Below are 23082 nucleotides of genomic sequence, written 5' to 3'. Positions count from 1 at the left end.
TTACATCAACACAAAATCCACAGCGAAATAAATAGTTGATCAAAATAGAATTTGTATTTAAACAATACAAATGCCTTATATTGATTAGGGTCAACTTTCACACCTACATGTCCAAATTCATTTAGTGAACAGAACAGACAAAAGCAGATTAATAAATAGTTAAATAACATATATATATATATATATATATATATATATATATATATCTAAAAGAAATATAGATAAAATGTTTTTTAATTTAAAAAGAGCATAATCAAATGGGTAATGTATTCATGACAAGAGGATTCAATTAATCTGCAGGCAAAAAAATAAGAGAAAACTGTTGAATAACTCTTTGTTTACTCTGGCGGTCACAACAAGGGTGAACTGAGGGTATGAAAAGTTTGCGATCCAGTTGTCGGGTCAGGTGAAGGAGGGATTCTGGGAACAATCCAGCAGAAATAGAGTCCATTTAGGAGTAGATGGTGATAACCTCACGTCCGCCTCCTCGGACGAGAAGGACTCTGTTGAGACCTTCAGTTAGCACTTCCAGGAACTCCATGTCTTAAAACAAAAAAGTCAAGGAATTTTGCTCCAGGTCAAACATTAATCTAATCAGTCATTGTTTGCAAAGCACTGGTCATTAGCAGGATGTACCTTAAGGTAAACATCTCCCCCCTAAAACACATACATGAGTGATGCATTTTTGAAGGTAAATAACTTGTAAGAAAACAGTATAGCAGTGGAAGGAGTAGCTGAATGCAGTGTATTAAATCAAAAATTCAACAGAGGACGTTAATAACGAGCGATTTAAACCAACGGATGTATTAAGTCTGTGTAACTACAAACATGCTAGAACTCAGTCACATATAGAGGATACAGTTCTCTTCACCCGCTCGGTTCCGAGGAGGTCCAGGCATGTTCAGCAAGACGAGTTTGGCCTCCTTTGACTTCTTGACGATGGCCTCATTAAGTCGTAGAGCTGTGTTCATGCGTCTCACATCTACCTGATTCCTGGTGAAAGACATATTGTAAGTCACTTTTGTCAGTCAGGTCAAGTTCTGTCCTTATTAAACATGCTCATACATACAAGTTCTCCCATTCCCTAGTACAGCATGTGAGAAGGAGACAATAAATCATGAAGCAAATTCTACACGTTAATGATAAAAGTTCATATTATTAAGACATTTTTGTCTGAGAAATCTTACTCACGGTTTCATGTTAAAGAGGTCTTTGCCAGGTTCTAAGTTCTTCCCCTTGTCTTGCCACTTACCAGCGCCCTCTGCTGGTGATGTAGGGGAAGTAGGGCTCGTTGGGCTGGTGGGTGTGGATGAGTTCTTGTTTTGGATCAGCTGAGCCTGTTTGGGGTCGGAGACATCCACAGACTGAGACAGGGACATTTTGACATGACAGTGTCACAGGGTAAGAGAAAGAAGAGAGACGGTTGTCAGTCAGAGTTGAGGGGGTGTTGAGAAGGTGTTTGCCAGGGAACCACTGAGCAAACAACCTTGTAAGAACAGAGACTGTTAGGGTGAAATTTGGGTTTTGGTTTTGGAGATAAAGGTGGTTGATGTTAGATAATAATAGGATAAGAAAGTCCAGTTTTCTATCCATCATCATCCACAGTAATCCTGTAATTGTATATATATATATTTTAAGAGTTTGAATTCCTGACTTCAGTACCTCCTCCTCTGGGGTCTCTGCCAGACTAGATCCTTCGTCTATGCTTTGCCGGCCTTTCATGGAGGATGGAGGGTTTTTGCGCCGAATAGACCCACGTGAAACATCTGTAATACTCTGGATCTGGTGATTTTCAAATAAATCAAGATAAATAAATCAATAACAAAGTTCAAATTTATATATTTAGTTCGACAACTAAGAAAACGCTTTACTTCTCTCTCCATTTCATTCTTGGTCAGGTGCATCTGCTTGAGGATTTGAGAGCGCTGTTCCATTACCAGAGTCTTCTCATAGGTGTACGCTGAGATGTCGCTGTCATGCTGTGAGTACAAGAGATAATTGTAACCTTTGCGGTAAACAATGTAACTTAACTGTAAATCCACAGTTGTTCTCATTGTTCACACTCCTTATCCTCGTTTTATATTCTTATCATCTCACCATTTCCACCACTTCCACCTGGGCGTCGATTCTCAGGTGATAGAGGAACGTGAGAAGGTCTTTCTTCATCTGGATACTGTTGTCGTCCATTTGAGCCACAGTGAAAATGCGCATCTTGCACTTTCTCCACACCTTCAGGATGACAGATAAAGAGTGTACGGAATAATATTTAATAATGATAGGGTTTAAATCTTTCTTCTCTGTATCATTTGAGTTGTCTCACTTTATGCTGACGCAGCAGAAAGGGCAGGAGCATCAACATTCCTCCGTCATGGACAACCCACCAAACATCAATGTGGCCCTCAGTGAAGCGCTCTCCATTGGACGGATAGCTGGAGATGTTTTTAGGAACCAGCAACGCAAAACTGGCCACTGTGGTCTCTCTGACCAGCTCTGCAAGAGAGAGATTCGTTGTCATGGATAATGACAATCTCTCGTTTCTCTCGTCTGAAATACACATACCGATAAAGTTGCGCAGCTCGTGGTGGTACTCGGGTTGCTTCCAGTTGCGAGGCCAGCTGACCATGACCGTGTTGTGTTTCAGACCCCCCAGTCCTCCCACTTGAATGAGGTGGGAAATCCCATCTCTCAGATTGGAGGAGATGACGACTTGAGAGAAGCCTTTCACCTTCTCCGTCTCCATCAGCTTACGAAGAGACTGATACCCCACAAAGATGGAAATAAATGTATTATTGTCACACGACAAAAATGAATCATTTAAGGAGGTTATTGATTCTTGACAGAGAAGAAACCACACCTGGTCTGCTCTCTGTGCTTCACTGTAGTTGTCCAGGAACTTTCCTTGAACCGTAGTGCCAACAATAGTCAGACCCTTCCCTGCTTTCAGCTGGTTGGTCAGAGACAGAAGACGAGGCTGTTCCACGTTCTGCTCCGCGTCCGTACTCACCAAGACCAGCAGCTGAGGCCTGAGCGTGAATAATATTGGTCAAACGTGTCCTGAGCAGATACTCTGGCAGAAAACAGACCTCCAGTTCTTGGTGTGTGGTGGGCCTTCTTCCAGCCTCATCAGGGCAAAGCGTGCAGCGCTGAGGGAGATCCCACGAATCCCATCACCCCATTCCTTCTCAGCTCTGTCATGCAGACATTTAACAGGGTGAGAATTTGAAAGATGCTTGGAAAGGCCCACAGTCTGTCTGATCTCGGTCTCTCACAGTTAACATAATATAATAGTTAAAGTAGTTATAATAGAAATAATATTACTATGTATTTTTATTATAATTATTTTCTTTTTTTTTAATGCATTTTATGTATAGTTTCCTTTATATCACATAATAAAAAATGTATAGAGGTTAAAATAATAATATATTAAATTAAAGGAAAAATAAAAACAAGTTTTCAGAGAAGGTGAAGATTAAGAAGATGACCAAAGAGGGATATCAAAAATCTTGTTTAAAAAGGATGTATTCTGGTTCTTTTACAAAGCAGCAAACCAGTTCATTGTGGTGCCCACACACTCTCGGACAGCTATTTAGTTCAATTTCTTGAGTTGTATTTCTTTATTTCTTTGTAACACATTAAATGGGTTCTTTGATCTTCCCTTACCCACAGAACTCGATGTATTTGTAGATGCAGGTGGCGATGCCCATGGCAACTATGGCGTAATACCAGGAGCAGATAAACATCAGAGACAGACACAGACTCATACCGAGGAAGGACAGAGCCCTGCGGGGGACGACAACATCACGTGTTTTGGTTTTAAAAGGAATTTTTTTCTCATAGTTCGACTTATTTGTCTGCAAAAAGACTTCAGAGAAAACAACAGATGAAAACATGGTTGTAGTCAGAACTCTAAACTCATATCCTTACACCGTGTTGAACACTGAAGATAAACCTAAGTTTCTTCTGGCTACAGATATGAGAACTTTGTCCGGTACCTAAAGAATGCTGACACAAGTGTTGGCTCAAAGATAAAGCATTAACTTAAAGCATTAACTTGGAGAGATACTCACCAATGATAAAACTTAAATCGTGGCCTCCAGTTTGGGGTTCGTAACAAAGTCTGTAGTGCACATGCAAGATTGACAAACATGTAGCACATCAAGAAGAACCTGCAGAGATAGAGAAAAAAGTAAGAGGGGAAGGATAGTTTTTACTTTCATTGGACTTACATGGAGAGGATGGGGGCGACTGCATCAAGAGAGGCAATGATGATACCAATTTCACAGATGCTTGCTGTGAGTAGAAGAGCCCAGGTGGGCTCTCCATTAGCTTTACCATGTCCAAAGACCTACAAACGAAAAAAGTAGATCTCAGAGAGTCATTCTACATGTGTTTAAAGTCTTAAGTGCTCGTGTCATTACACACACGCAGAAATGGGATGATGCCGTCTCTGGCGATGGCCTGCATGAGACGAGGAGCTCCGGTCAGACTCTGGAGTCCAGCACCGCATGTGGAGAAGAAGGAGCCGATGACTATGACCCATGGGGACGGCCACGCCAGGGTCCCAATCACAAGGTTACCATTAACCCCTTCACCAAACCTAACACGGATTAGAATCAGAAAAAAATATTTTTATTACCGTGACACTGAACAATACATTAAGGAACTCAATCACAGGTTGTTTAGCTAGACAATAAGGAAATCATTTTATATCTAAATCCTGATTAAAATTATTTTTTTTATTAAGTTTAAGTGACACACAAACCTGTACTTACTTGTCTCTCAACACTACTCCTTCAATACAGGCACCAAACAGAATAACACACGAAATGTCTGATCAGATTACAGTCAAGGAATGGACCTAAGTCGGATGAAGAAACTGCTCATGGATAATGATGTGCCATACGCTTTCCAATAATATTAAATAAGAATTCAAGTCATTGTGAAGGATACACACAGTAGAAGTGGTGGTGATGGCTGCGATGGTGCCGATAGGAATCGACTTCTGAGCGTCACGGAGATCACCTGAGCGGTTAGATCCGGCCATGATACCTGAAAGGGACGTTTATGATACATTTAATAAGAAAACTTGACTTGTACTGTGACTTTTCTCTTAAAACAACCGCATATAAAAAAGGGACTTAAATTAATTCCTCAGAGATCCCTCATTGTTTGTTCGTTGTAGCAACCTGCACCAAGGTCTGACTGTAATGTTTAATTCATGTTTTTTGTAGGTACCTGTGACAGAGGGGAAGTAAATCCCCACCAGCAGTGTGAAGAAGCTGGTGATGTCGGCTAGGACGTAGCGGTTGGAGCCAACGGTGACAGGACTCTCCGGATCTGCATCCGAAGCGACTCCCCGCTTCTCCAACATCATCCCTTTCTCCAGGTAGTTACCAAAAAGGTTCTCTGTATAAAGATGAATCACAAATCTCAGAAGGTTCGCGTTTATAAATAATACCATGGTAATGGATTTTACCTGCAAGGATGCCACTCGTGACCCCAGGGATACCCTGCAGCTCTGTCACGTTGTTGCTGGTAAAGTAGTCGTCACACGTTGCGTTCAGGTTGTCAGAGTCACAGAAGGACCTCCAGAGTTTGGTGGTGACCGTTTCGTTGTCTATTTCAATGACCTTTGCGCAAACATCATAGCTTTTGGAGAGGAGGGTCCGATTCCCCAGCAAACACACTCTGCAAAAGTCAAATTTAGTTTAGTTTTGTTAGTTAGAGATGATTACAAATGCTTCCTGTCATTACGGGAACCTACGGGAAGACGGGAGGTTCAATAGCAGTCTTGATGACCCCGGCATAGACGGACACAATGGAGAGGATCACGCATGCCAGGAAAACCAGAGCAAGCTTGTTGACATATTTCACTCCCACAAACACCACCAAGGCCATTAAGCTAAGGACGAGGGTCCCGTAAACTCGCATGTTGTTGAGAAGCGCCGCCTCAGCCTCTGGGCCCTCCAGACCCTCGATCTTAAAGATGGCTGCTTGAGGTACGATGTATATCTGACAGGAAAAACATATCATTTGTGTTGACAGCAAATATTATTTTTTGTCAGCACTGAGTAATGGAGTATTTCAGCATTTAGCACATTTTATTAATCATTTTAAGGTCTGTTTAGATTTAAAAAATATAATAGAAATGGCAAATATTGGAGTTACATCAATTCCAAGAAGGATAATCTCTCTTAATTATTTGGTAGTAAACTGTAATGATTTTAATATTCATTTCTCTATATGTCTCTCTGCAGATGTTAATTTGACAGTAAAGCACTTTTGTATATCATTCTAACTTACCAGCAGAATTTCGATGCAGCCCAGGATGTACATGGCGCCGGCAAAAGTGGTTCCCAAGTAGAAGCAGATTCCGACAGCTCCTCCAAACTCGGGCCCCAGCGAGCGGGAGATCATATAATACGACCCTCCAGCTGAGAGAAGACTTGAGAGGTGAGTTTGATATTAAACAAGATGATAACTAATGAAAAGGGAAACCCACCTGGTACAACTCCGTTCGTTGCGATCGCACTCATTGATATTGCAGTGAGCATGGTCTGAAAAAAGGTGTAGAAATTATGTGATTCATGTTACTGATTAGATATAGAACACCCGAAATATTAGGAGAGTAGGTGTCAATGAAAATTCATTAACTCACAGTGGAGCAGCACATGAAGACGATGATAAAAGATCCAAAAACGCCTCCAACCCCAACCATCCAGGTCATCCGCAAGAAAAGGATCACCCCAAATATATTTTGGATACACGGCAGGTAGACACCCATCAGGGTTCCCAGCTGTGGAGCCTAGAATTAAAATCAAGTGTTATCAAATTAATTACTTTGTTCCTGCATCAGACAAATGGACCACTTTCCTAAGACATGAATGAAGCCCAAGATAATGCCTTTAGTAACTCGTATACATTCATGTTTGACCTTTATTGTTTGATGGAAAGAAGTATGACTAACAATGTGTTGATTTAGATCCGACATTCTATCACTGGAAACAACTAATGCTGTCGATGCAGCCTTTTTAAGACACATATTTTAAACTGCTGTCATGGTAACACATTTCATCGTCAAGCTTTATCTTCAAATCTTCAACATTACTAAGTTATAACCAGATCTTGGACACATATTGTTGACCTCAATGATGACAAATCTAAGAGTGCAGCTGAGTAGTCTTTCTTTTCAAACTGAGAAAAAGTGAAGAAGCAAAGAAGCAAAGTGCTGCTCAATTTGTGCACAAACGTAGCTCCACGAGCCACTTCGTTTACAAAGGGGAATATGCATCGTTGAAAAAACACCATTTAAACACCAAGCCTTGTGTCCAACGTATTTTATTTATTCTTTTGCGTTATGATAAACTCACATGATGCTCTGTTCAACATTAATGGTGTTTACCTTGACTGTTTTTTTGGATGGTCGTGCACCTTCTTCATTATTCTCTTCTTCTTCATGCTCTTTACTGCCTGTTGGCAGATTTGAGTAGTTTGCCAAAGTGCTGAGCAAAGAAGAGACCATCGGACTGGTGTCCATCTCCTCCTGCATTCACATAGAAGAACACTGCTGTTAACATGTTTATAGTTACAATATATCATTGTTCAAGTATCTGACGATTTGGACATACTGCCGGGGATGACGCTTCTTCTTACCTCAAAAAGTGCCATGTTTTTGCCATCGTACTGCTGTGTCTTCTCTGCATCAGTGGAGACACTGGTGTTAATGAACGGGCTGCTCTCCTTCGGGGTTCCATCCTCTAGAGCACAAGCACATGTTGATTTAAATTGATGTGAAAGAAGTGTGAACCTTAAACTGGGTTTTATGAGTGTTCCCTTTTGAGCAAATTTTGTGTTTCTTGATTTTGAGTACCGGTAGTAATAATTTGTCGTAAAGCTATGTTTTACATCTTAACAAATTGGTACTGAAACTCACACCTGTAGGATTATCTCATTACCCCCGAAGGCTGGGACATTTTAAAATAATAACTACCCAGACAACAGATTGAGTCGTGCTCTCAGTACAAATAGAATTTTCTCCAGACCAAGTGCAGCTTCATAAAAAACATCTAGCTGGAGGCCTCAGATGTTTGAAATGTCACACATGTTCATCAGTTTTCTCTCGTGCTGCGTTTGAGACTAAAATGAAATGAAAAAACATTTTTATGAAACTGAAATGTTTTTGAAGTTGACAGATTTGGTCATTATTCCAAAGAATGGTTAGATGATCCATAAAAAAGTTCAAATATGGATTCTTCATTCGATCAGTTTATATATTATCTCATAAGCATTATGAGTTTAATTATGATACAATATGCCATGTAATGTACAGAGATGAAACCAGGGTGTCTAAATAATAAAAAATATCTCTCCAAGGTAGGAAATCCAGAGTTAGATTAACAATGTCTAGATGTATCATATACTATACTATATTACTATAGCTGAATTATTCCTTTTATGCTGAGAAAAAGTGTCTTGATAAAGGATCTTTAAATAAACATGCAACAATCACGATCATAAAAACAAACGGGTTCACATAGAGGTCCTTTTGAAAAAGCCTTTTAAAGCAGTTGTGTGTTGGAGCTACAGGAGTCTTTTTGGCTGCAGGGAGTTTGCGTTTTTGTCTTTATGTTCATCTTTGAATCATGTGTGCAGCCTCATCTGGTGCTGGCACAGGACCCTTGAGAAAGCTCAAAACTGATGAAGATACTGGATTTCAAATATATTGTTTTTGTCTGGTGAAGTTATGATCTGATCTGCGGGTGATTGCTGAGGCACGAAGTTGAGACGGGCAGTATAATAAATCGACAGCAGTTAAATGTCAATGGAGGCTTGACATTTGGGCCATAATAGCAGAGAAAACAACATTTTTGTCTGGTTGTATCATGCTTGGGAGCCGATATATAGTACTGATATATAGTACATTAATTTACTATATATGTATACTATGATTAATTTACTTAACTTTACTTACTTTACTAATATTATAGTAAGTAAGTAAGTAATGGTTATTTCTGATAGTAAATATATAGTACATTAAAAAAAAGAGATTTTTTTATTGAGGCATAGAGATACATTTGGTTATTTAAATGTGACTTTGTATCTTGCTGCGGAGGTTTCAGGGTTTCTTTAGGAGGTTAGAGACACAAAACACAAATACACCAAAGTTATCAATCGAATGTTTATGTTTTCCCTACACTACATAAATGTTGTCAGTTAGAGCATATTGTTCATGTATATATATTCACAAGGCTGGCTTTTAAAATAAACTCTTTGTTGTTCCTGTTCAACTATTGCCCTATAATACGGACCATTTATTCAAACTTAACAGCGCGGCTTGATCGCTGCCAAAAATGTGTTTTTTGCCCTCTCGATCAACATGGCCAAAAGATGAAATGGAAAAATAATGATCATCGTGAAGAATAACCATAAAATTTGAGATGAAAAATGTGCTATTTTGAGTAAAATATACATCTGCTGTTGTAAAATCCCATTAAAAATGACCCGTACTAACAATATTTTACAAATCAATAACCCTTTTCTTTTGATGTTCATGAACAGTAGCCTGAGGTTTTTATATCACATCTGTCATGTGTTAGTTCAGTCAGTTCTGTTTGCTTCTGCTCAATGTGGCAAGTTTGTGTGGTAAAAATGTTTAAATGATACATGTCTGGTGCATTAAAGTTTTGGGCCTGTGGGCCATTTGTAGCCCGGGAAATGATGAGGTTGAGTGCTGGCCGAGCAAGGGACTCCATCTTTCTACAATCTCAGATGGTAGAAGTAACATTGATATGATAATCGCATAAAATATTATCATTAATATAGCTTTGATTATATAATTAAGAGGAAGATTGACTACTATAACTACTAAAATTAGACAGTAAAGAAAGGCAAAAATCCACAAAACATGAAACATTTAAATATAGTTTCCTTTAATGGCGAGTAAATCACATGTTAGGAAACTATTAGCGGATCGATTCTTCTATGGATTCTATCCCTGTGGAATTCGTCCACTACTGTGTTTTCTTTTATCAACTCTTAATTATCCATTAAGATAATAACCACAACTGCAGATTAGCTCAAGGCAAATTGATTTAAAGATAAATGATTTGTCTGCTCTTGAGTGTAAGCTAGTTCTCTACATTGGATGACAGACGACACTGAACGATGGCACAGAGATAACATAAGCCCGGAGCTCGAAACAGATGAAAATGTTTGAAGGGAAAGAGCCACAGAACCTGTTAAATTTATGCAGAAAGGGGCGGAGCAGATATGTACCCTTGATGTGACACAACTATTACAAAATGGGCAGTTTATACCGGCTTTTAAAAGCTTAATGGGACACAGGCTCAGGGGGATTATCCAGCAGCTGTTGATGGCCATAGAATCAGAGGAAGGAGCCGCATCTGCATGGGAGAGACGTTCAGAAATCCTCTACGTTCACCTTTGCTGAATACCGAACTCCCCAGGGTCAGTTTAAAGCTAATTTCATTCATCTATTGACCTGAGAGTGAGATAGCATTTAGAGTCACACCTTTCATGGGGTAAAACAGATATCAGTATTTAAAGAAAATATATATTTAGGGAATTTAAATATAGGAGGAGGGCAGGAGCCAATCGAACGCAACCGTTGGTCCTTCCAGTCGAAATCAAGTATTCAACACAACATCTCCTTCATAAATAAATCCTTATCTCTCGCTCCTACCAAGGTAGCAATACACTTGGGTGCCATCATTAATGATCAACAGACATTTATGCCACTGTCACCTGGTCATGTCAGTCATATTATTAAACTTATTGCTTAATTGAATTGCTGGGATCTATTTTTCCTTAATCAACTGTATAGTGTCTTGAGATAACTTTGTTATGATAAGAACACTTTAAATAAAATTGAATTGAAAATTGAATTGAATAAGGAAGTAAGGAACTTGGAAGTAAGTAAGTAATTAGGATCAGGCAGTATCGAAGCCAACATACCACTCAGCTCCTCGTACGGGTATCTCTCTTCCGACTACGGCAAAAGGTCTCCTAAAAGTGCTGCGAAACGACTGTAGATCATCCAGAACACAGCAGTAGGTCTGCGTCTGTTTGGCCAAAAGGGTCACTTGTCATCCTTCTGTTCATTGAGCTACACTGGCTACCCGTAGCTCCATCAAGTTCAAGTTACTGATGCTAGCCTGTAAGGTTTAATGGGTCTGCTCATGTTTACTTAAGTGCTCTGGTAAACCTCATACCACATCGCAACCACGCCGCTCTTGCAGTCCCAACACCTCGCACCAGACTCAACTCTTGTCATGTGTCGTCGTGTACCGAGAGCACTCTCAGAAAAGGGGCGTACAAGCCTGTCTCCAAGAAACTATAAAAGAGTCTTCATTTAATGTAAACGCAAACACATATAATTGATGAATGAATGAATTAACACATTCTATAGTCAGGTGAACACAATAGTTTAGCTAATGTAAAATTTGTATTCAGCTCTCTTCATCACGACTACGTGCACTTTCAGTCGTATTCATGCTCAATTTGTTATGAAGGAAAACACATTAACAGTCTTTTGAGGGATGACTGCAGTTAACAAAACTGTTAAGCTCTTTCGGCTCCAAAACTCACAGGCTCAACGATTCCAACACTAGCAAACGATTGCCAAGAATAACATCTCAGTAGTTCCTGACTAGTTCTCATGTTTTCTAGCGTTAATGACATTTGCTAGGGGTTGCGGGTGTGAAGAATTAGTTTCATAGTTGAAGTTTGTTTTAAGGTCCTGAAGGTGACCAATAGATTTGAACGTTAATTCAAGTGATCGTCTCCCTGCACTGATGGGACCAATAAGACACTCGTCGTTAGATACTTCTGCGTTGGCTTGCATGATGGAGTTGGACGGACTTGTGAGAGAGAAACGGGACTGGTTGGATCAACATCTGTCACAAGAGAAAGTGGTGCCCAGCTGTGATGTCTTGTGGTACAACTAAACAAATGCTGACGCTGCGCCAGTTGATCTAGAGGCGTCTTTGTCAAGAATGTGACCAGAAGTGTGCTCGAAAAATGCAGTAAAAAATGTTTTTCCACAGCAATAACACAGATGATTCTTTTTAAAAACACAACTTTGAAAATTTATTGATTTCCTGTTTTCAGCAGCTCACAAACAAGTCACCCTCGATAGTCTTTGAAATAATTTACCACAGGAGGGCAGTAAATGCACAAACAAGTCGTTTTCAGCCAGCATTTAAGCAGACGACTGTAATCTGGACCAGAGTGGAGGAAGTGGGGCTTTGAGTAAACATGATTTAAGATTTGGAAATAATGCAAATGTAGTTCACTCATAAAAGCTTCCCAGGAGAGAATAAGTTGCCAAACCAGACCTCTTGAATGATTTCCCTTAGTCACCGCAGAGCCAGAGTTAAAGGCTAAAGGAGTCTCAGACGGTCTAGTTTAGTGTCAGAGATTTTAAACCAGACCACACACACTTTGTCATGGTCTTGATGAGAGACTTGGGTGGAAAAAAGATTAGAAAAACTCTCACTGTTCCATGTTTTGACAACAAACAAAATTGCTTGGCACTTGTGGTTCCTGTAAAGATGGAGACACATAGGGATTTGAGGAATGTGGGATTTTACATAGTTGCATTGAAACTGTTGGCGCATTATTGGTTATTTTTAATATTGGTAATTTATTTATTGGTTTTCCTCTATCTTTATTAATTTTTTAAATCGGTATTATTCATCTAAAGCTTGTTTTAAGTGGATTTTTCGGAATAAACCCATGCAATCAGTTGAGTGCTCTTAAAGTCCTGTAATCCGTCCCACCCTGTTTTCTCCTAGCTAGCTTTGATATCTATTCATGTCCTCAACACAAATGCACACCCAATTCTTTGGTTCTTTGGCCTGGGCCTCCCCGCTCAGCAACTTTAATGCTTTTGACGTCAAACCATCGTTTGGTGTGATTGGGCGGGAAATGCATATTAATCTTAATCTTACATAATGCAAGTGGTCAGCTGCCTTCCAACACAAGGCCGTCAGAACGATTCAATAATCACTTCCAGGGCACTGACATGTAGTGAGATCTTACTAAGCCGACCCGATCGATCAGTATAAATGGAAACAATATGTCGGAACATTTTTCATCCGACTCTGACACCCTGACCTCCTCAGTGTGTTTAGATTAAAGGCTGACGCACCCGGGTTCAAAGATCGAAGTGGGCCGACATCCAGAGGCTTACGGACTAACGCGGCAGAGTTTTATTTATTTTTGAGTAAAGATTGCCGCTCTCATCCCATGACCACACTGACCTGGAACATTGTTGCAGAACTGTTGCTTTTGACACATCTCTAATAAATCTACTTAACATAAAGAAGGAGGATTTGTGGTTATGGTTTTCCTAATAGTGAGATCAGTATAATCAATTAATAGTTTATTTTATTTGCTAAATATCTAGTTAAAAGAGATAATATCAAATAGTTTAAGAAGAATTAAGTGGGTGCTTGATACGAAACTTGCAGAGTGAATGTAGGTCATTAAAGCTTCGGGACAATGTTGATTTGAAGCACTAGTAGAATGAAATGAAAAAGACTTTTCCACATCAAAGCCATCATAGCAGAGTTAATTAAATTCCATAAATCCCACAAAACTGTATGTTATTAATCTTCATGAATATACATCAACGATGCTGATGAAATAAATTGAAAACCACATCCAATCCAAATCAAACCTAATGATGTTTGCGTTGTTATTGTGTGCGGTGACTCGTGTCACAATTAAATTACATCTGCGTTCGCGTATGGCCCATCAAACAAATTGATTTTCGACCTAAACGTTGGTGGACGGTCAATGAACATCTGGCCAGAAGATTAGTCAACATGAGTGGGCTTGCCGAGCTCATTGGTAGATTACGTTTCATTCAAACAAGTCATCGTTTTTCTGATAATTTAGCTTTATTTCTTGGCTTTGAAACCTCCTCAGATGTTACAAAAGTACATTATTAATTATTTGGTTAAACATGTCTCTGTACTGTAATGGATTTCACTTTTATCAACGTCATCCTCCAGGTAAATGGTGAATGGCTCTTACTTTTTAAACACTATACACTGGTTTGAATAGTAGCAGCGCAATGACACGAACACGTCTTGAGCCGGGGCTTAACTGCAAAAGACAATTTAAAAAATAACAATATAACAAATAAAAATGTGTTTGTAACACCCACAATTATTTTTTAAATGTGTTTGTGAGTTTTATATTAATCTCTAAATAAAGATAAACATAAATAAATGGTTGATAAATGAATTATTGAGCAGATATGGTCACTCGTGGTCATTAACAACCAACATGCAGCTAATTGACGCCACAATTTGACAACAGAGCGATCTTAGTTAAGTCAAATAAATGAAAGTTAAAAACTCATTATCAATTAAAAATTCATTAGTAGTACAGTGTAAACTGGTAATTATACGTTCTTAACTTCCCATTACCTATATATATTTAATTTTTTTTACCAAAAAATGCTACAAATAATGACACCTGAGCTTAAAGATCATTGTGATGTTAAGATCTGGCATATAGAGCCGCCTGCACTTGTACTGTTGTGTGGTCGTCTTAATAAAGATTTGTTTAAGGGTCCAAGACATTTTTAGTCCAACACCAGGAGATCACGTGATATAATTGCGCATGTATAACTGTCAGCCATGATTGTCGTATAACACCCTGACCTCTGACCCTGCATTAGTCGCTGTCTTTTACATGCAATACTTCCAAAGATTTGTTATTGACATGGCCTTGGCTTATCCCCTGCTCCAGCTGCTCCGGATGAAACTAAATGTGTTTTGGTGGCTCTCGTCCTGATAAAAAATCTGCACTCATTTAAAATATATAGGGAAAAAAAACAACGGCGTACCCAGTACACAACTTCATTGAGCAGATTTGTGGGTTTGTTTATGTGTAATCAGCGGATGTGCTGGACAGAGAGATCAACGAAATCACCCTCTGTAAATCAATCTCACTGAAGGACACATGGATTGTGTAGTTCGGGATATGATTCAATGTTATGGTTCTTTTCAACTCCCTCCAACTTGATCAATCAAATTCACAAGATATGTAAATGATTATTTTTCTTCTTCCTCTTCTTTCTTCTTGGTATAAAGAATCAATTAATTTCTGTCGTTACAGTTTCCCAGAATTCCATGTATTATCATGTATTATCTTATTTTGAGCACTCTTGCAGGCAGACTGGCCTTGAAATGTAGTAGTTGTAAGATCTCCACCTTACAAGCTTAAGTGTCTCACAAACACACCCAGTTATCTGACGAGATACTAAATTGAATGTGATGGAAGATTGAAAAGTAGGTTCAAATCTTAAATGTACACTGATTCCTGGGAAATGACTGAGGAATGGGATAAGGAACGTTGCAGGATTGAAAATGCTGTATGAATTCCTGATAAAACAGCAACAGATCATCACTGATGAAAAAGAACGAGGGATGCATTGGATGTAGTAACCGACAAGGATGGAGCTGTCATGATTGATACCCTCTTCATCACACTCCAACTTATTGATTTCAATCAATCGAAATTTCTTAGTGGTCACGTTCCGTCCCCTGGAGAATTCATAAATCACAGGGCATGAGGTGTGAGGTTCTCTCTGGAGTCTACGCAGGACGCCACAGTGTAGCGACTGTTTTTAACATGTATTCTGTCTGTAAATTGTTTGTATATTTCGTCTAGAAATTAAAAAAAATACCAATTAATAGATAACAAATAGGGGTAAATTTACCATTTAGAGATGTCAAGTGATTTCATGGAGTAGAGTAGTTTGGTTGACCCTGAAATGATGTCGCGTGATCTCTTTAAGACATGACTGAAGAGCATGTTCTTGTGCCTGTATTGACACACCGGCAGTCAATAGGGCAGACGCTGCCTCCGGCTGAAACGTTATCCACAATCCGAGACACAAACAATTCTTAGAATGCCCGGCTGGTGTTGTCATGACCCCCAGCACTGCACTCGTATCCCCCTCGTAAGCTGCAGGACGGCATTCAGCATTTTTGTCTGACGGAAGAAGTTTTACATTTTTTTTATAACCTGGACACACTTGGAAAAAGGTCAAAAGTTGTAGGCTTTGTCGACCAGTTGACTAAAACTTGATTGAAGTTTTTTTGCTAAGCTCCATGCTGACCATCCTTCTTTCCGCAACTTATCGCATCGGTCTTCATCCTTAAATCCTCCTCACACACACACACACACCCCCTTCTTCCAAACACACACTCTTAAACACTTACCGTGGCTGTTGGGTCCCCCCTCTCCCTCCTCGGAGCCGCTCATGTTGTTGAGCATCCTCTCTCCTGCTCAGGTGGTTCACACTGACCACCTCTCAGTGGGCTGGCGACAGACTGCTGCTGACCCCCACCCCCCCCTCCTCTTCACTCCTCTCCTGTTGTGGACAGGAATAAATATTTCTACCTCTCGTCGAGGCTCCTGTAAGAGGCTGCAGAGATGGTTGGGACGAGTGGACGATGGTGCTCCCTTGTCTCTCACATGCACTTGTCCCCGACTCAGTTTAAGCCCCGCGGACTCTATCGTTCATCATGTATTCAGAAGGTATAATCCCTCCCTCCCCTCCTCTGCCGCTGCCTCACGCATGTCCATCATCCATCCTGTGATGAGAGAGGGATGGATGGCGAGGGATTGGGAGCCGGAGGATGCTCATCTCATAAGAGCCTCTCGAGATTTAGAATCTCCTTTAATGTTCCAAAAGACTTCTTTTTTTTTTACAACACTCATACTTCTTTTGTTCGCCCCCCCGCCTCCTTCTTTCATATATCTGTGCAAGTGGTTTCTTATTCACCAGCAGGCCTCCAGGCAGCACTTGTGTTGTCTGTGAACCTTATGCACTCACACGCACATTTGAATGGCCTGTTGACATGTAGAGAGAATTATTTTCCTTTTATGTTTTTTTAAATATAGCTAGCAAACATGCTACCTATATTTGATCATTATAAAGTCATAGTCCTGTAGTGTTAATGCCTTGCATGAGCGCACAGCAGAATGGAAATTATTGATGTATGGAGACAGACGGCCATAAGTAGTCCTTCCATACATGTGAGTGGCTTCCACATGTGTCCAGATGTTGTCTGGCAGTAGCTTACGTGTCGTGCTGTAGAACAAATGAGCTGCAGAAAGAAACATATATAATGATTCTTTAGTGATGTAGCGGCATATCATGACATCTGCCTCTGGTTTGATTCACACTTGTTGATCTGCCGTTATTGGTTGCAGACGGTGGCGCCGAGGTTATGAGAGGTGAAAAGTTGGTCAGCAAAAATAAAAATAAAATTTACGTTGATAGTACATTTGTGCAGATCAGATTGAGATCGAGATCTTGTTCATCACGTCTTTCCAAAACGACGCGATTAAAACTTTTTCTCCGATATAGTTTAGTTTCGAACTTATTATTTAGGATTACATTTATTTATCTAATCTGTGTGCACCAGTTTCATGCATTGCACATGAGATCCTACTCAACTAGAATTGGATTACCAGCATCAGCACTACTTTTATATCTTGACTATTTGATATACCAGCGTTTTCCTGTTATACATTTTTTTAAACAAAATAACGAAGAGAGAAAGAAAAGAGAGAGGGAGGTCAGAAGAGACCTAATTTGAGTGGATTGTGGGCGTTAGGATTATATATAATTATAATTATAATTATTATATTAATTATGTTATTAATTTCATTAAAATAGGACATGTTTAAATTGTCAGGGGGGTCTTATGGCTTCTTCTTTTACTAATCTCCTTACAATGAACCAATAGAGCGAAACTTTAAATAATTCTCTTTTTATTAGATATTTTTACACTTTACAAATGTTAGATTTCCACCCACCAATCAGAAGGAAAGAGAAGATAAATCAATAAAACATCTAAATAATATGTAAAAAACAAAGAAACGCAGTCCCCTTGGTCCTTAGTGCTTTATATCTCCTTGATACAATAGTCTTGTATTTTCCAAGTGTAGAAAATAGTAATTTTTTCCAACCCGTAGCTCCTGGAAAACTCATTATGCTGCCTTTTAATGTTAGAATTCTATTGCTAAGATCCAAATTTAGTGTTGACCATCTGTCCATGTAATTCGTTGGCTAATTTTGTCATGGGTGATATCATATAGTTTATCTAGTTTTTTGGCTACAACAATTCCAAAATATATATATATATATTTCATTTTTATTTTCTAGGTGCCAATTTAACTTTTATGTCGCTATTTTCTGATTTAATTCAATTAATTATTAATCATTTCATTCATGAGTCTTCTTCATCTCTCCTCCTTACCCTCGACCTGATGGAGTTGCCCCCCCTCTAAACATAAATATAGTGTTTGTAAAATGTAACAATTCTTTCCATGACGTTTCATTCATTTTTTTGTATTGCAATTAAACTTCTGGCAACTAGATGGCACTCATTCTAGATCAAAATTAACATTGAAATTCCGCAGTGACTAAGGACAAGAGGATACAGTCGGCTGCAGCAGCAGCATGAGATGATTTATGGTCATATATTGTTTTTTTAAACAAATTAAAGTAGGTTACGACTCTGTCAAGAGTCATGTGGTCTGTAAATTCTGCAACACTAGAGGAAAGTACTTGGATAATACTACAAATATATCCTACAGTATTGAGATATATCGTAATACATCGTCAATACAAATCCCTATTAACAAACCAGCTTTGAAGAATCGCAAACACATGTAAGACAGAAATATGGGAAGAATAGGAATCCATAATAATGTTAAATATATTTTTACTTAGTGATGTCTGAGTAGTTCGTAGGACCTCAGTCCATGTCACACAGCATTACATCCCTTGACTTCTCCAACCTGTGACTGACATATGACGCAGCTCATACATGCGTGTGGCCTGCCCTGACCATTTCCCTGCCCTGTCAGTGAGAGTAGGTTGTTGGCCCTGATTTGATTGGCAGAAAGCCTGAGATCCTTTTTCATCTGGTCCAAGCCGCTTTAGTTCTTAAACCCACTGCACCCCCACCTCCCTCCGCTGCCCTCCACGCATGTCCTCAGACCGATGCCGCAAACAAGTCAGCGGCACCCGTGAGCACAATTCTTACCACCTGTGTTTTCTGAGGCCGCGCTCGATGGAAAGGGTGATCTCAGACGCACATATGCACTCGAGACAAACACTCTTCTAAACTTTGATGCCTTAATCCCACAGATTAAGGCCATGGTGCATTGGGCTGAAATCCACTTTTTCCTCTTTTGCCTGATCAAACATGGGTTGTTTTCTGCTACTCTCTGCAGCTTTTTTATCCCTGAGCAGACGTCCAACCTTTGTCACACTGGTGGCTGATTCCTGTCGGAACTTTTTCTTTTAATCCGCTGATACAAAAACCAAAAATCTCAATCAAATAATACTGGAGATTTTACTCTATATGGCCTGCTATTAAAAAAGAAAGTTTTAAATTGAAATTCAAATATTGTAAATTTGTATGCTTTAGTTTTCCAATGCCAAATACAATAAAACTCTTAATATTATCCTCAAGATGTTTGATTGTCACTCATCTTGTCAATTGTCAGTGACATGCAATCAAGAAAGGCTTCACCTGCCATCATGATAAAAAAGAAATTTCACTGATGAAGATGATGACGAAGATGATTCTACACATTTTTGAGATTTTATTTAAGGGCAAATATTATATTGAGTGTCTCTTAAATCGATCTTTGACCTCTATTATCAGTATGTTTTTACAAACCAACATTACATTAGAAAAACACAATTTTTTCCTGGATATGAAAATACTTTAACCACAATCACAATGATGTAATTGGTGAAGCATTCATTTTTGTCAGTCCGTGTCATCAATCCCAGAAGTCTCCACCTCCACGGGACTCATTGTATAAAGCGGGGCGTGATTTCAGTTGACTAGAGGAGTGAAGCCATTATTCCGTCATAATGGACTCAGCTTCTGTAACCTCTTGTTCGTCGAGATGTCAGAAGGGGGAGTACTTTATAAAGAAATAACTTCAAATCATCATCATGATAAGAGATTTAGAGAGGAAGACTTCAAAATGAGTTGTCGTTTAAGTAAAGTGTTTTGCTATCAAATACAGGGTGAACAACAGCAGAGCTTTGTGTATATGTGTGTATATGTTTGTATTGGAGTAAGTGTAATAGATAAAAATGTGAAATTACCAGTTGTTTGGTGTTGGATGAATAGTGAAAAAAGATGCTATTTCCATTTCTTAATTGTAAATCTGACTCCAGAAACATCAGCGACTCACCAGCCATGAACCTCACATCACGTCTGGTTATCTTTAGTACGTTTGCCTGTTTCCTTGGTTACGTTGTTGTCTGTGTGATAAGTACCGTCCGTCGTTATTTGAGCCAAAGTGGACTTCATGGGGGACAACTCTGGAGGACACCATAGATGGAGACAAATGGTAAAAAAGCGACACTGGAATTTCCAGGAATGATCTCAGTCCACAAAGCTCCTGGGAGAACGTCCCTCAGAGAGATGTTCTCTGATGCAAGAATATAACATATGAAGCAAAGAACACTGTTGCTTCTGTGAAACATGGAGGAAGCTTCGCTGCATCTAGCAAGTGTCTTGAATCTGTGCAGGGTACAAATAAGTCTTTCAAGGTATTGTAGAGAGCAATGTGCAGTCGCAAGTCATTTGTTTGCAGAAGGATAATAGCCCACAGCACACAGCTAAAAACACCCAAGAGAGGATAATATCTGAGCATTCTGAAGTGGATGTTTACAAGCCCTGATCTCAATCTTATTGAACATCTGTGGAAGGAGCTGAAACATGAAACATTTGTCTGTGTGTATACATAGTTATAGGATTCATATAATGAGGTAAATGAATGGATTTAGAAATAGGGTAATGGAAACAGATTAGTAAAATAAATGATTAGCTCAGAGTCAATCATTTGTTAATCTTGTTTTGAAAATGTTCCTGGATTATTTTCAAGTAAGATTGACCTCATTCGAAGAAGACTGTGTTGTTGAAAACATTTTTGTAATTATAGAGTAATGAATAGTCATGCCAGCCTCATTGAATGGTTGGCTTTGGTTCTTTATGTGCTGTCACAACTTATATAGAGTTTTTATAACAGATGGCACAGGAGCATGTGAGTGCACTGTGGGAAACAACTTGTGGTTCACATAAGGTGGCCAGTCGCTCGTTCAGTTTTAACGGGTTCACAAACAGGTTCCGCACATGTTAACCGCGGTGAAGGGTTTCCAAGCAAGTGGAGTGAATGTAAGCGTGACTTATAACACAATATGCATTTATACGCTAATATGATGGACGCACAAAGTACAAAGACTGACAGCGGAATAGAGATGTTTTTAATTCAGTAGACCTCCGTGAACGAGCACGGACTACAATCCATCATTTGTTTGACAGGTTCAGAGAGTCCACATCTCTTGTCTTCATCTAGTAGATGAAGATAAAATCACTTCTATTTATTCTTAATTGAGAAAATACTATTTTATCTGATAAACAGATGGTTAAGTGCTTGTGGCTCACACGTTCTGTAGTAGAACTCTTTTTAATGTGTTGCTGATATAACAAAAAACAAATCCTGCTTTCTCTCTTTCTGATTTAGACATAATCCCAAAGATATTTCAGTATTTGTAATCAAAATCCTCGTCTTAAAGAATTGCTTTAGTGTAATGAGCCATATAAAAATCCAAAATATCACAATATGTGTCACATGAGTTGGCATCTTGGAAGAAAATCCAAATTCACATGACGGCTTCAGGGACAGTTTGGTCATCGTTGGCACGCTGTCCCACGGAGTGTGAAGATTTATGTTTGATGTGGGACTCTGGGGCGCGTCAGACGGCAGAGATGAGAAATTGAGCTGTTCCTAATTTTTCCCCAAGCAAGGACATCCAAAGGCAATGAGGGTGTCCTGCCCGAACATCTGTCATTAACGTGTCCTCAGGCGTCAGGAGCCTCCTGTCAGTTTACTCCTCCCGAGACCCTGAGCAACACCTATCAAACTCACCACTGCCCTCTCTGTCTAGTGCGGACTGGGATATGTTTTCTGTTTGCTTAAAGAAGTAACTGCCAAAGTTTCTTGCATTCTTTTTAAATGGGAAAAGCATATTTGTCTGTGTAAATATAACACACAGATGTTTGAGAATTTGACCTCAGGGAACATTCCTCTAGACTTTAATAAATTGTAACCAAACGTGGATTTTTTTGTTAAATCACCAAAATCATTATTACTTCTCTCAGGGTTTTGCTCATAAAGATGTCATCGCCTTAAATAACTTAAAACGAATCTCAACAATAGTCTGATTCATAGGGTGGTCACTAGATAGAGCTATTCAGCAAGTGTCTGGTCCGTCAGCCAAACTGTTCATGGTCCAGTGAAACTATGTAAAATAAACTTTATTTAAAATGTATTAAACGATTTTGATCTGTATTTGATTGTTGATTAATAAGGATTTCATCATTTTTAATATAAATTCAATGTAAAATGTATCTGAATGAATGTAATTTAAAAACTTAAACTTAAAAAAAAGGAGCTTGATCGTTTTCATTTACAGTTTTGAGCTACATTTTTCCTGTTTAAAAGAAGAATTTTGGATCATGAAAAGTAAAACTCACTATAAGCTTAATCAGCAGAAGCCCTGACTTAGTTTGCCTGAAACTATATGTTGTTTTTACTTATTTCTACAAGTTTACAGCCTCATTTTTGGAGGGAATGTGACGTATATAAGTTTCACAGGGTAATTACTTTGGAGAAAATCAGGTCTTATTCAAAGTAAAACACCTTTCAGACAATAATAATCAATAAAGTAGAATTAAATGATTATTTTTCGGTTGCCTGGTTACAAATGAGTCACGTACTAGTGTTTGTCTCTCGCCCTTTTATTTTTATGTATACTAATTTTAAATGAAAATTTCCCCAAACATATTTCTCACATACAGTAAACCTAAATGGCTGCTTTACATTAGGTCACACTTGGGAATATATGATCAGATCTCTGTGTGTTTACAGATCTCCAATACAAAAAATGATAAACTCTAAAAAGAAAATCCAATAAACATTTTAACGTCACATGAA

General features: G+C 38.9%; 1 protein-coding gene across 1 annotated transcript; it reads right to left on the bottom strand.

Annotated features, from left to right (window-relative positions):
- Positions 1 to 322: 322 nt before the first annotated feature.
- Positions 323 to 16344, bottom strand: slc12a5b (solute carrier family 12 member 5b). Its single transcript, XM_087780843.1, has 26 exons — positions 16263 to 16344; positions 7654 to 7757; positions 7403 to 7543; positions 6659 to 6805; positions 6503 to 6557; positions 6304 to 6434; positions 5765 to 6012; positions 5477 to 5688; positions 5236 to 5406; positions 4951 to 5049; positions 4773 to 4830; positions 4423 to 4597; positions 4227 to 4345; positions 4068 to 4166; positions 3661 to 3780; positions 3084 to 3188; positions 2855 to 3023; positions 2560 to 2755; positions 2321 to 2490; positions 2098 to 2229; positions 1872 to 1979; positions 1663 to 1782; positions 1192 to 1364; positions 1070 to 1084; positions 860 to 993; positions 323 to 543 (listed from the first exon to the last, which is right to left on the bottom strand). The coding sequence occupies exons 1-26, from the start codon at positions 16315 to 16317 to the stop codon at positions 452 to 454; spliced, it is 3348 nt and encodes a 1115-aa protein (XP_087636969.1). The 5' UTR covers positions 16318 to 16344; the 3' UTR covers positions 323 to 451.
- Positions 16345 to 23082: the final 6738 nt, after the last annotated feature.

This window comes from Callionymus lyra, chromosome 19, assembly GCF_982586985.1.
Source record: "Callionymus lyra chromosome 19, fCalLyr1.hap1.1, whole genome shotgun sequence".
Taxonomy (NCBI): domain Eukaryota; kingdom Metazoa; phylum Chordata; class Actinopteri; order Syngnathiformes; family Callionymidae; genus Callionymus; species Callionymus lyra.
The sequence above is the reverse complement of the archived record's forward strand: the minus strand, read 5'-3'. Positions and strand labels throughout refer to the sequence as shown.